Genomic DNA, 13,549 nt, shown 5'->3' with positions numbered 1-13,549 from the left:
TTATTTTCAACCAGTTGGTTTTTTTAAGAGCATGGTAGGATCTGCTTTGAAATTGCAGCCCCATATCTGATGAATTTAGCAACATGTGGTTGGACATGGGCATAAATGCTTGAATACACTGGTCAGTATCAGGCACTGATCAGGTGTTTGTTGCAAAAATTTCAGGTATTCGTCTTGGTTGCAACTTACTTCTTTGCTCGTGTTCAGTAGTAGCTGCTAAAAAAGGATAATCATATTATTGTAAAGTTAGTTGTAAAGACATTACAATCCTAAAGTGGAGAATATTACAATTTGATTATGAGATATTTTTGATACAGTTTTCAGTGTTTCAGGATAATTTGACAGTCAAGTTCTGCTAGACTATCATCTGAGGAGAAATCTCATGGGAAAGTGAGATTGATACCTCAGATATAGTTTAATTTATGAACTTTTTCAGTATGATTTGCATTGCAACAGAACTTATACGCTCCAGTTGGGCTTTATTTTCCATTGTGCCAGGCAATACCCAAAGAAAGGTAGGGCTCAGTTTTGTAGAGTCTGAAGTTGAGACTGGTGTGGTTCTCCATCTCATGCCATAGGCCATACTGTAAAAAAAAAAAAGCTCTGACTTATGAACAAGGTGTTCTCCAGCTTTCCAAAGTCACCATCATATGTTTCCCAGAGTGGTTATCAGTCCTATTTGGTTCGGGAAGGCTTTGCTTGTCACATGTGGTTGACAGACCACAGATAAAGAGTTACTTGGATAACTGCCATGGTCCTACATTCTGCTCATTTTGAACTCCTCAGCCTTGCCTGCACACTTCAAGAAAGAGATGAAGAACGAAGAAGCCACAGAAGGTGGAACGGTCACGCTACAATGTGAGCTATCTAGGGCTGCCGCTGTTGAGTGGAAAAAGAAACACAAAGTGCTCAAATCAAGTGAAAAATATACTATGAGACAGGAAGGTACTACAGCACAACTGCTGATCCATGCTTTAGAAGTCAAGGATGCTGGGGACTATACCTGTGTGTGTGGAGGTGAGAAGACTACTGCAGCACTGACAGTGCATGGTAAGAAAACAGAAATGAGAAAATTTTGTGTGATGTGTCTCCTGTCTCCTCTGGAAACCTCAGTACTGACACACAACGAGTTCTTTCTCTAATCTTGCCATCATTAATTCTGTCAATAATGGATTTTCTTTTTTTTTATAGTGATTTTTATCTAATTCTAACTAGAATTGTAGTTCCATTGATTATACTAAGATTTTTCCCTGTTTTCTTCTGCTTGCTCTTGTTGGTGCACAGCTTATACTGCTTTGCACCACACTGAAGGCTGAGGGATGCCACATGCTTGCATTTTTTGTTCTGTTTTACTTACTTCTGACTTGAGCCTAGAGAGATGGAGTCGCAGGAACATTCAACCTAAGAGTGATCTGAGATTTCAAGTTACATTAGGATTTGACAGATAATTTTAAATAATGCACGCAAAACTTGATTCAACGCAACTTTTCTATATAACTGACCAAGGGTCATGTAGATTTGTATTTTAGTATTGCAGAATACTCAGCACTATAGTGTGAGAGTACTTCATAGTCTTTCCTTGGAAGAGAGGGAAACTTTATTTCCACTATTAACATAGGACAGTAGGAAGAAGCTTCAGCCATCTTTCTCACCGGGAAAGTCAGTAGGTCAATGAGTTGATTTCTTTACTGCCCAGACCTTTTCATCTTGATATTTACGAATAAAACAAGGATGGCTTCAGTTCTGAACTTCCAATTTAACCATGGAAAATAGAATTGGAAAGGACCTCTACAGGTCATCTAGTCCATCCTTGAGCCCCAAGTCACCATCACCCCTACCTAGCCTCACTCCAGTGCTGAAGAATTCGCATTTCCCCTGGACACTCATTCCACTGCCTAGCCATCAATACTGCCAGAAAGCTCTTCCTAATTTCAACAAAAGTCTTTCTTGAGCTGGCTTCAGTCATTACTTCTTGTAGAGAAATACTTGCTCTTTTCCTCTCTGTGAAAGATTTGAAAAGTTATATCATGTCTCCTTTCTGTTTTCTCTTTTCTGGACTAAGCACCTTCAATCCTTTCACTCTTTCTTCATAGGTCATGTTTTCTAGACTTCAGCTCATCTTTGTTACTTTCTGGACCATCTTCAGTTAATGCACATCTTTCTAGAAGTGTGGTGGCCAAAAGCAGACTACAGTGCTCCATCTGAGGCTTTGCCAGACTGGAGTAGGATGGAAGGACTTCATGTATCTTGCATATGACACTCCACTTTACATATCCCTATTGTGATGTTTGCTTTATTCACATCAGAATTGCATTTTTTGACTTGCATTTGCTCCATGATCTCTTGTAACCCCAAATCTCTCTCTGCAGATCTGCTGCCTATTATTCCCCATCTTGTATTTGTGTTGTTGATTGTTCCTAAATATAGTATTTTGCATCTGCTCTTGCTGAATTGTAGCCTATTTTTTTCACCACTGGTTCATCAAGATCTTCTATATCCTAATCCTGTTTAACCAAGTGCTTTTGGCTTCCCTCCCTTCCCACCTTGAGATCATCTGCAAAGTTAATGACAACTCTGCATTTCATTGTTCAAGTCACTAAAGAAAATGCTGAATAATACTGAACTCCAAAGTACTGAGAAACTCTGCTCAACTAATTCTTTCATTGTGAGTGTAAATCACAGTTGAATATTCTTTGACTGTGGTTTTCAAATTAGTAGTGCTTCCTACTGTAGTTCCACCTATACCTAAGTTAAAGTAAGAGCTTTACTAAAATCAAACTGTACAGCATATACTGTGTCTCCCTATCAGTGAAGCTTATTAACCTATGTCAAGAAAAATTACACTGGTCCACTCCTTCATGAAGAGAAAAGCTCTTGGCAAGTCCAAGTGTATTGCTACAATATTTTTCAGAGAATTAAAGTTAAGCTGAAATGGCCATAATTCCTTGGATCCTCTCTCTGTCTCCCACCTCTTCCCGTTTTTCCAAGACAAGCACCGTGAATGGGATTCAGCTTGTAGATCAAGACTGGTGAGTGCTCCTAAGTTCCCATTGTCGTCAGAGAAGATCTAGTCAACACAGTCAATGGAAGCCAGGGAGACATCCAAGTTGACCTTGTAGCAGACGTTTACATTTGGTCAGCAGGTAGCTCCATTGGCTCTGTTGACTTTGTCTGGATCTTTCTTGACTGTCCTGGGAGCTTAGACTCTTGGTTTACATGGTAAGAACTAAATGTGTATATTTCAATCTGTGAGACCTTTTCCACCTCTGAGTTTCCATTTTTTTCTATACTTGTGGAACATCACCCATTCTCTTTGATTTCTCCAGTGTAACTGTTAATGTCTGATACTGGTTGAGCCTGTACCTTAAGCATTCTAGGACAAATTATTTAATCACACCAAGGTGCTTTGAGAATATTCAGTTTATTTGAATATTCTCTAATCCTTCTTTTGCTTATCCTAGCCAGAATTCCTATTAATTTCTTAGCTATCATTAACCTTCAATATTAAAGAAGAAAAAGGAATTAAACACTTCAGCTTTCCCTCTGTCACTCACCATCAACTTAAATTCCTGAAAGAGAGGTAGACCAACTTCTCCCTTGTTGTTTTTCTTCCTTCTAATCTACTTACAGCATGTCATTGTATTACTTCTGTTTCTTTCTAGTTCAGGCTGGCCAGATTTCCTGGGATTTGCATGCTAAAATTCTGATACAGCCAAGAGCCACAAGTTGAACCATGAGCAGAGGACATGGAAAGCTCCTGGAGTTACAGGAGTTTACAACCACATACAGCATCCAGCTGTGTCTGGAGACATTTTATATCAGCATAATTTTGCAGATTACCTTTCAGCCCCTCTTTCATGTTGATCTCTCTGTCCATGAGGTGACAGAGTCCAGGAACGGGGAACTGCCCTTGACCTTCTTGAGACATGCAGGGAACCTGGCCTTTCTGGTTTTGCCTCTACATTCTGTAGTATTTCTTTTGCACTCACCTAAGCCTCCTTTATTTTATAGGTCTCTTGAGTTTCAGGACATTGAAGAATTTGTGATATAGGCAGGCTATTCCTGATGATCATTGGAGTAGGTAGTCTGTATAATTATGCCCTTAATACTGTTTCTTTGAGAAGTTTTCCACTCTCTTAAACTACCTTGTCCTTTAAGTTTGCTTATGCTTGATCATAAGTAACAATTCTTGAATTATTGAAGCTTGCTTTCTTGCCCACAGAATTTCCTTTTGCTCTTCTCCATCATTACTTGTCCTAAAGTCCATGGGCTTCTCCTGCTTCATAATTGGAGTCTGCCCAATTATCCTCCACATCTGTATTCTCAAATATTTATTTCTTGCTGGTTAGAGTCAGGACTTGTCCTGTCTTGTTATTTCATATATATTCTATATCCAAAAGTGGTCCCCACCCTATTCCAAAGACTTAGCAGACGTTGTCCCATCTTGCTGCTCCCACAGTACATATTACTACATTACCATCCAGTCTGATGTTCTGAATGATTCTATTGGTTGTTCCAAAAGGGACCGGGTGTTAGGACACATCTGAACTTCCTGGTGTGACGGTCTTATAGCAGATTTCCACAATGGAGACATCGTCCTTCTTTTTCCATTTTATTGTTAGCCAAGCACTTTCAAGAGGTCTCTCTGATTCTGCTCTTCAGCCTCCTTCTGACTCTCAGGCTAGGTCTGTAGGCATCCTTAACACATATGGTAAAGCCTTCTCTTTTTTCTTTTTTTTTTTTTTTTTTCCTTTAGCTTTTTTCCCTGATCATGGTATAACCTGCTATATTGCTTTTCCTGGGCTGAATTACACTGAGAAAGTTATAGTTTTGACCATACATGAAGTTTTGCCATTCCTGCTGTTTATTCTCCATACATCTCTAAACCAATCAGCAAATTTACCCACTGTTTGACACCCTTTTGTGCCTATGATACAAATTAGTATCTTCTTTCTGTGAGATGATCCTCATGTCAGTAACTAGGCACGGATAGATACTGGTAAACGTCAAGGTTCATTTTTTCTGGTGGCCAAGAACTGCATATCATGAAAATATTTGCTCCTTTGTTTCTTAGCCCTTCCTGCTCTCTTCAAAGAAGAGTTAAGAAATGAGGAAGCCACAGAAGGTGAAGCAGTGACTCTGCGCTGTGAGCTGACCAAGACTACTTCAGTGGAGTGGAAAAAGGGACACACAGTACTCAAACCTAGCGAGAAATACAAAATGAGGCAGAAGGATGTCACTGCAGAACTGGTGATCCATGATCTAAATGAGAATGATGCTGGCGATTATACCTGTGTGTGTGGGGATAAGCAGTCCACAGCTTCCTTAGCAGTACATGGTAATAACCAATTTCATCTAGATGTCCTCGTTATCAAGCTTATCACTTGAATTCATTTTTTCTCCATGTTCACTGTTATCTCTGCATGGTTCCTCTGAGTCTGACTTTGCATGTCATAGTCATGAGAATTAATTTGCGTTTTGTGATTTAAGGGAAAAACCTTCATCCCATTTCCTAATACAAAGTGTTTTTAGGATGTGATCCCTAAAATAGATGTGAGATCAGGCCTGAAGTCAGCTCCCCACGGACGCCCTCACCTTTCCTTCCCCCACCCCTGCCCTTCACCAGGAGGCTGTGTTTGCTGCTCCGTTTTAACCCTCTGCCCGTTGCATCCTCAGCGCTGCCTGCACGCATCAAGGAAAGCCTGAAGGACGAGGAGGTAACAGAAGGTCAAGCAGCCACGCTGCGCTGTGAGCTGACCAAGGTTGCTCAAGTAGAGTGGAGAAAGGGAAGCAGTTTGCTCAAAGTCAGCGACAAATACAAAATGAGACAGGAGGGCACGGTCATGAAGCTGCTTATCCATGACGTAGAATTGAAAGATGCTGGAGAATACACTTGTGTGTGTGGAGAACAGGAGACAACAGCTGCCTTGATAGTGCATGGTAAAAAACATATAAATATATCTGTATTGTTGTGGTTTTCTCCACCAGCTCATCGCTATTGGTTGTGCGTTCACCTGTGGCTGAATTTGTTTGTTTAAATTTGTAAGCTGTCTCTAAGATCTGGTTGCATCCAGGCTGCGTTTCTGTTTCTGTCTATTGGTTTGTCCAATGTCCCAGAATCATGAGGAAAGGAAACTCTTTCCACCCTAAAATGTTGTCTGCTTCCGTACCAACTCATCCCTCCCATCACCTGTGTGCCACGTGTCATTTTTAATGTCCTCTGTCCTTTTTGTGACCTTCAGCCCTGCCTGCGCTTTTCAAAGAAGAACTGAAGGACCTGCAAGCCATGGAAAGCCAAACAGCCACTCTGCGCTGTGAGCTGACCAAGGCTGCAGCTGTGTTATGGAAGAAAGGAAACAAAATACTCAGGGCAAGTGAAAAATACATCATGCGGCAGGATAATGCCCTTGCTGAGCTGGAAATTTGTGATCTAGAGCTGCAGGATGCGGGAGATTACACCTGTGTGTGTGGAGACCAAGACACCACAGCTTCTCTGACAGTGAATGGTAAATTCATCTTGCAGATGGCTGTTCATTTTTCGTTTCTCTGAAACATCGTGTTGCTGTACGAAGTGTTCACCTATCAGCTTTTTCCTAGGAATTAATTTGTGTTCAGGAAAGGAGAACTTCTTGTTCTGACATTTAATTTTGGTCTGATGTTCCTGAAAAGGGAGCTGAAGACATAACTATTTCTCCATGCAGACAAACTGCTATGTTGTCAGTTTAAGGGAATAGCGCCTAGGAAATGCTCCTGTCCTGCCCTCACGGAGGGTGGCCTTGTGATAAATTCCTTAGGTTGCATCTTGAATCCATCCAGCTTGTTGTACTTTGACCTGTCAGCTCAGCATTTCTTTTCTTACTGTCACTGCTGCATTTAGTTTTTCAGATCATAGTCGCGATAACCTCAACCTCAATGGCTAAAGTCCCTGACTTGGCCAGATTTGAACTTCAGTTGAGAGTTCACGATGCTGATCACAAATGCAGAGGTCTTAGTTTAAATACACTGTCTATTGACTTTCCATTCCCAGCCCTGCCGGTGGTTTTCAAGGAAGAACTGAAGAATGAAGAAGTCCTAGAAGGAGCATCAGTCTCTCTGCGTTGTGAATTAAGCAAAGCAGCTCCAGTGCAGTGGAAAATAGGGTCCAAAGTGCTCAAAGCAAGTGACAAATATCAAATGAGACAGCTTGGCACCACTGCAGAGCTGGTCATTCATGACCTAGAAGTAAAAGATGCTGGAGATTACGACTGTGTGTGTGGTGACCAGAAGACGACAGCGACCTTAACAGTTCATGGTAAAAAGACCTTATTAAAATTGATAAATAGCTCTATAGATAGGCTTCCCTCTGAAATTCAGCTGTTTCTGCCCTGGGTCAGTAACTTGTATTTGGTTTTATCCCTTTCTCTTCCTTCATTCTATGTATAGATCAGTTCTTACTGAGAAAGAATAGCTCAGGGCAAATTTTTGGATCATTATTAATCTGTCCCCTTTAAAAGGAGAGAACGAGATGTTCCTTTCTGTCCAAGTCCCCTCTTCTTGGACACTTACATTTTCCAGCTCTTTTTCCCACCTCATCCCCATGGTTCACTTCAGCCAACCACAGTTTTCTCCAAAACACACATGTATGGTCTGTCAGGCCCTCTGTTCTCCAAGCACCGCTCAAAGGAGACGTGAGGGTTGGGGCAGCAGAAGGAGGAGGACTTGTCCCTGTGCTGTGTGACCTGGCCACGGCTGCTCCTGGGGGTACCAGATTCTTTAAACAAGTCAGACATGCAGAATGAGATAAGAGTTACCATTTCAGAGCTTGTTACCCTTAATTTAGGTTTGAAGGATGCAAGGATCTACACCTCTGTGTGGGGATCCGGACTACCTTGACAGTTAGGTATTAAAAAAAAAACCAACCCAACAGCACAGGTTATCAGCACTTATACTCTTCTTTATCCTGCTAGCTCCCAATAAACCAATCCATAAATAAATCCTTATGTTACGCTAATGATCTCATTACCTGACGTTCTGCTCTCTTCTCATTAATGAATACCAGTTTTAATGGAGTAACAGTCCTTGGCTCTGAGGAACTTACTTGGTCAGAGACCCAGTTCTGTCCTGTCCACTTTTTTCCAAAAAGTTCTGACCTTTCCCCTGGGCTTTCCAGAGACACAGACCTTTTCTGACGCATTTGGGGAGTACTGTTTGTATTCTGTACCCGCTTACAGTAGTTGTGCACAAGGCCCATTTGTGGGTAAATGTTAATTAGTTTTCCTGAAGGTTATTTCCCATAGGTTGTTCTGTCTTCAGGTTTTGATTTCCAAAATGGGAAATAGTGAGAACCTGCCATACTTATTACATGTAATGGCCCTTGAAACTTCAGTTTAAAACTAGAAGTACTTTTATTTTGAAATCTGGCTGATTTCATGTAGATGGGGCTATAGATTTTTAGTAAAAACAAAACAGAAAGTAACAATACCAAGAAATTACACCTATGTAGGTAAAATAGTACTGTATCCAGCAGTATTATTTGTGAGTGCTGTTGACCCACGGTCTGGATCTTTCTGCATCGTTCTTTCACCATGAAAAGCAACAGACATTCAGGGAACTGATTCCTTACGGTAAGTGAAACCATGTCACACTCGAAGAAGGATGCTTTCAGAGTTTCTGAACTTGGCTATAGCTAAGCATTTTTATAACAGGCTGAAAAAGGGAGGCATGAGGGGAAATAATCCCAAGCATGAAGAATAAATTAGGATTTAAATTCTGGTTTTCTGATGACCATTTGTCCGTGTTGCATCCTTCAGCTCTGCCACCGCTCTTTAAGGAAGAGCTAAAGAACAAGGAAGTAGAAGAAGGTGGAGAAGTCGCCCTGCACTGTGAGCTCACCAAGGCTGCTCAGGTGGAGTGGCGGAAGGACCAGAGGATTCTCAAAGAGAGTGAGAAATACAAAATGAGGCAGGAAGGGACCAAGGCAGAGCTGGTGATCCATGAAATAGCCGAGGAGGATGCAGGCGGCTACACCTGTGTGTGTGGAGAGCACCAGACTACAGCTGTCTTAACAGTACAGGGTAAAAACTATCTTGACCTCCTATTTTCTAACTGGAAACGTCTGTCCTCTACTATCAGGTGTTCAGTTTTCCATGTCTGTTTGTTCAACCTTATTAACTGAAGTTCCATTAATTTGAAATAGTATTCCCTGCCTTTGATGACCTGCAGGCTGTGTATATTGGAAAATACTGGTCTGCATTTTTCTCTGCCATCCTTTTGTCTTTTCCTTTCCTTAAACACAAACCTGCTATCCTTTCATCTTTCCCTTCTGGCATTCCTTTCCTACCATATAAACCCACTATTCTTTTGTCTTTCCTTTCCTGCATTTATTCTCTAAAACACAAATCTGTTTATTCTTTGCCATTCCTTTCTGGCATAATGAGCAGCATTCAGAATAAGACTGTGTTAGTTATAATTTCTTCTGTGCTGTTATGTTTGTATTGGGTTTTGTGCCCAGAACCGCTGTCCTAATGCGCAAAGATAGGTTTGCATCAGGAGTCTGACTTTTCTAGGCAGGAAAGAATAAATTCTTTCTGTGACCTCCTTCTGTTCTTATTTTGTTGCAAGAACCAATTGCTGTGCAAACACCAGTTGGCGTTTCAGCTTAACACTGCTGGAGATGGGAAATGTGCCAAATCAAGGAGGCTAAACCTGGTTTCTAGCCTGGATATTTTAACTCAGCTCCACCACCATGGAATGAGTCACTAAGTCCAACCTTGTTAAACAGGTGGAATATCCCATTATCCCACCCAGTTAACAGAGAGACCTATGCGAAGGTCACCAAATTTATTTCAAGGACACAACTTCCAATAGGTACTATATTTAAGTGGGGGAAATGTGTTCTTAGACAGGAAGGCAGGCTGGGATTCAGCATCTGGAGATTTTCTTTGGGATCAAAAAGAATCTGTGAGCTCTGGCTGCACCTTTTCAAGGGCATCTTAAGGAAGAAGGAATGATGATGAGTAAGGAGCTGTGCCAACACTCAGAGCCTGCAAGTACGAAAAGAGAGTACAAAGGCATGAAGTTTGTGGAAGACATCATTTCATGTGTGAACTAAGGAGCTCAGAGATGATATTCTTAGTTCTTCTTACATGGAAACTGGTAGAAAGCAGGTGTAAATCTCTTGAGGACAGTGCAAATTTGCTAGTGCGAAGTCAGCATAAACCAAAAGGATTAGGGCGTGTATTCCCACTAGGATATTTTCATTTCTATTTCCTCTCTTTGTTGCTGATGTTTGCCCTTACATAACCTTCCCAACTTTCCACTGTCACTTCCTACTCTCACCCATCCCTGGAGATATCCTCAGTTTGTAATACTTTTTACCTGCATCCTTCAGCTGTGCCTGCATTTTTCCAAGAAGAAATCACCAGCACGGAAGCAGTAGAAGGTGGAACGGCCACTTTGCGCTGTGAGCTCAGCAAGGCATCTGCCCGTGTTCAGTGGAAGAAGGGTCATCATGTCCTCACCTCGGACAACAAGTACAGCATGAGACAGGAAGGCTGTGTTGTGGAGCTGGTAGTTCACGATTTAGACTTGAATGACACTGGAGATTATACCTGTGTGTGTGGAGACGAGACTACCACAGCCGCCTTAACAGTGCATGGTAAAGTAATCCTTGCGGCTAAGGTCCTGCAGACCTTAGACCTGCCCAAGTCCCTATTTCTATGGTCTGTTCCCATTCCCTTTCTGTTTGCTTGGGCTTTTGTCTTCCTTTGGACTTTGCTTATATGCTTCCTCCTTCTGTTAGAATTGGCAAAAGAGTTGCCTGTTCATGTTTGTCCTCCTCAGCTGTGCTGGTCCTTTTCACTTTCCTGCCCTGATGCAGAGTCCAGGGAAGCTGGGGAAGATTTTTCCATTGTGTTCCACTGACCTGGATCAGGGCTTAGTGGTGTACCATCCATCCTCTCCCCCAGGACCTCATCTAGCTGCTTTTTAAGGAATATTCACTCTCTCTTCAGCACTGCCTCCAGAATTCAGAAAAGACCTGAAGGACCTAGAAGCTGTAGAAAGTGGGACAGCTGCTCTGCACTGCGAGCTGACTAAACCTGCTGTGGTGGAGTGGAAGAAAGGCCAGGAGGTGCTCAAAGCAAGCAGAAAATATAAAATGAGTCAAGATGGTGTTGTTGCAAAGCTGATTATCCATGAGCTGGATGTGGAGGACACTGGAGATTACACCTGTGTTTGCGGAGATCAGCAGACAACTGCCACTTTGACAGTCAACGGTAAAAAAAAAAAAAAAGGAAAAATTTATAATATTTTCTGAAAATAAAAACTGTGGTTTAGTGTCACGTATGGAGAAGATCTGACTACAATTCGTAAGGTGTGCAGAATAGCATGGTCTATACAGCCTAACAGAGTGACCAGGTAGAAAATGGGAATTGCAATGCAGAACTAAATGCATTTTGTCAGTATGTTACTGTCAGGATACTTCTAATCTTTCCTGCAAGTGGCCTGCCTTAAAACGGAATCTGAACTCTTACAACTCCCTGCCTTAAGAGGCAATCTGAACTCTTATAATTCCCTGCTGATCTTCAGAATACCTCTTCAGTGATCAGGGCAACATGTTAGCTACTTTTATAGCAGGAAAAATATTCTGCCATTTTTAGATCATAGATTAGATTAAGGTTCTATATGCTTCATGGCAAATGTAACTTCTTGAAATTGATTTCTTCGTGTTCTGCAGATATTCCTATTACTTCTCTGGGGAAATAGCCTTGTACTGTGAATCTGGAGCATTGAGGTGTAGAGACATCTGCAAAAAAGCTCTTTTAGTGCTTTCGTTTTCTTTCTACTTTCTCTTTCCCAAACCCCAACTGCAGTACGTTGCAAGTTATGTTTCTATTTTATAGCCCTGCCAGCACTATTTAAACAAGAGCTTCAGAATACCGAGGCAGAAGAAGGTGGTACAGCAACACTGAGGTGTGAGCTTACCAAACCCAAGGCTCCAGTAGAGTGGAGGAAAGGAGATATTACTCTCTACCCTGGTTTGAAATATGAGATGAAGCAGCAGGGCTCCGCTGCTGAATTGGTCATTTATGGCTTAGAACTGGACGATTCAGGAAGGTACACCTGCGACTCTGGACATCAGCAGACAACGGCTGTGGTAACCGTACATGGTAGGCGGAGTATTGACCCTTGGCTCAATAGAGATGAAGTGAAAGGAGCATGTCTCAGTGTTCTCTACAGCCATTGATTTGTTTTGCTTCTGGTCCAGGCCAGCATACAGATTCTACTTGAGCATGACACGTGGTCAAGTTAGAAGAGCTCTGCTTGCAGTATCTGGAGTGATTAATCAGCATCAAAGCAATTAAATGCTGCCATGATGTCAAAATATGATTAGCGCTCCTGCCCTCTGAATGCAGGGAGTGTGGCTGCATATTGGAATGGATAACAGAAAATAAGCCAGGCAGGCTGATGGTTATTTTGCGTTGTTGATTGCTTCAGTAGGCATAAGGGACGCCTAATTGGGCGTAATGCCTGATTGGGATGATAAGAGATGCAACAATTGGGGGATAAAGGATTTCTATAACATGTGAATGTGCTGTATGATTACTTGAGGTTTTGAGCCTCAGGTGTAAACTTTGCAGACAACTGCATCCACATCTGTTTTCCTCCACCCCTTCTACCATCCAGGGCAAGACCTTGCCTGAAATCTGAATTTCCTCTTCCATTTATCACTTTATTGTCATCTTTTACTGTACTGCCTCTTTTTGTGTTTTGAATGCTAACTTGATCTTTTATATGTTGATAGAAGCTTTATTTGGGGGAAAATACTCTTCGCTTAATGTTGCAAACTCGCAGACCTTTATTAAGGAACAAGGGTCCATGTAAGAGAGAGCATGTCCCGGTGATCTTTGACTAAAGCATCCATAGTTGGCACGAAGACACTTCCATAGGAAAGTCTGACTCCTTCAGATCACAAACCAGGCCATTCTGTGGACCACTCTCTAAGACCAGATCTTTCCTAACTTCACCATCCGTCCTCAGCTCTTGGGTCATATAATGGTTCAAGAAAGATGCTACCAAGACAGAGAGTTGCAGCCCAAGGGTTATGGAATCACTAGAATAGGCCATTTCTGAAGAATGATGGTAGGATTGAGTCCTTTTCGGAGTAAAACACTCTTAAAACATTTCCCTCTCAAATTTTGCAGCACAGCCTGTCACATTTAAGCAACCCCTACAAAATATGGAATCAGAGGAAGGAAGTACAGGTACATTCTGCTGTGAGCTGTCAAAACCCAATGTTGCAGTGGAATGGAGAAAAGGAGGAGTGGGGCTGCAGCCCAGCCAGAAATATGAAATGAGGCAGAGGGAATGTCTGGTAGAGCTCTTAATACATAATCTCAAATTAGAAGATACAGGAGAATACAGCTGTGATACTGGGGATCAGGAAACCAAGGCATCTTTAAATGTGAAAGGTAGGTGGTGTGAGCTGACTCCTAAAGAAACAGATTATATCCAACATGTAAAGCAACAGTTTGAATATGCATATTTTTCAGTACATGATTTTTTTTCC

The 13,549-nt window shown here is 41.8% G+C and overlaps 1 protein-coding gene across 1 annotated transcript in view; it reads left to right on the top strand.

Moving 5' to 3' along the window:
• The window catches only part of OBSCN (obscurin, cytoskeletal calmodulin and titin-interacting RhoGEF), a 190,277-nt gene that overhangs the window by 81,290 nt on the left and 95,438 nt on the right, over positions 1 to 13,549 (top strand). Inside the window, exons 40-44 of the mRNA XM_050890946.1 lie at positions 787 to 1,050; positions 5,075 to 5,338; positions 5,677 to 5,940; positions 7,028 to 7,291; positions 13,185 to 13,451. Coding sequence (XP_050746903.1) covers positions 787 to 1,050; positions 5,075 to 5,338; positions 5,677 to 5,940; positions 7,028 to 7,291; positions 13,185 to 13,451 — 1,323 coding nt within the window. The remainder of the gene's footprint in view (positions 1 to 786; positions 1,051 to 5,074; positions 5,339 to 5,676; positions 5,941 to 7,027; positions 7,292 to 13,184; positions 13,452 to 13,549) is intronic.

This window comes from Gymnogyps californianus, chromosome 2 (genome assembly GCF_018139145.2).
Source record: "Gymnogyps californianus isolate 813 chromosome 2, ASM1813914v2, whole genome shotgun sequence".
Classification (NCBI taxonomy): domain Eukaryota; kingdom Metazoa; phylum Chordata; class Aves; order Accipitriformes; family Cathartidae; genus Gymnogyps; species Gymnogyps californianus.
Note: the sequence above shows the minus strand (reverse complement) of the source record. Positions and strands in the feature narration are given on the sequence as shown.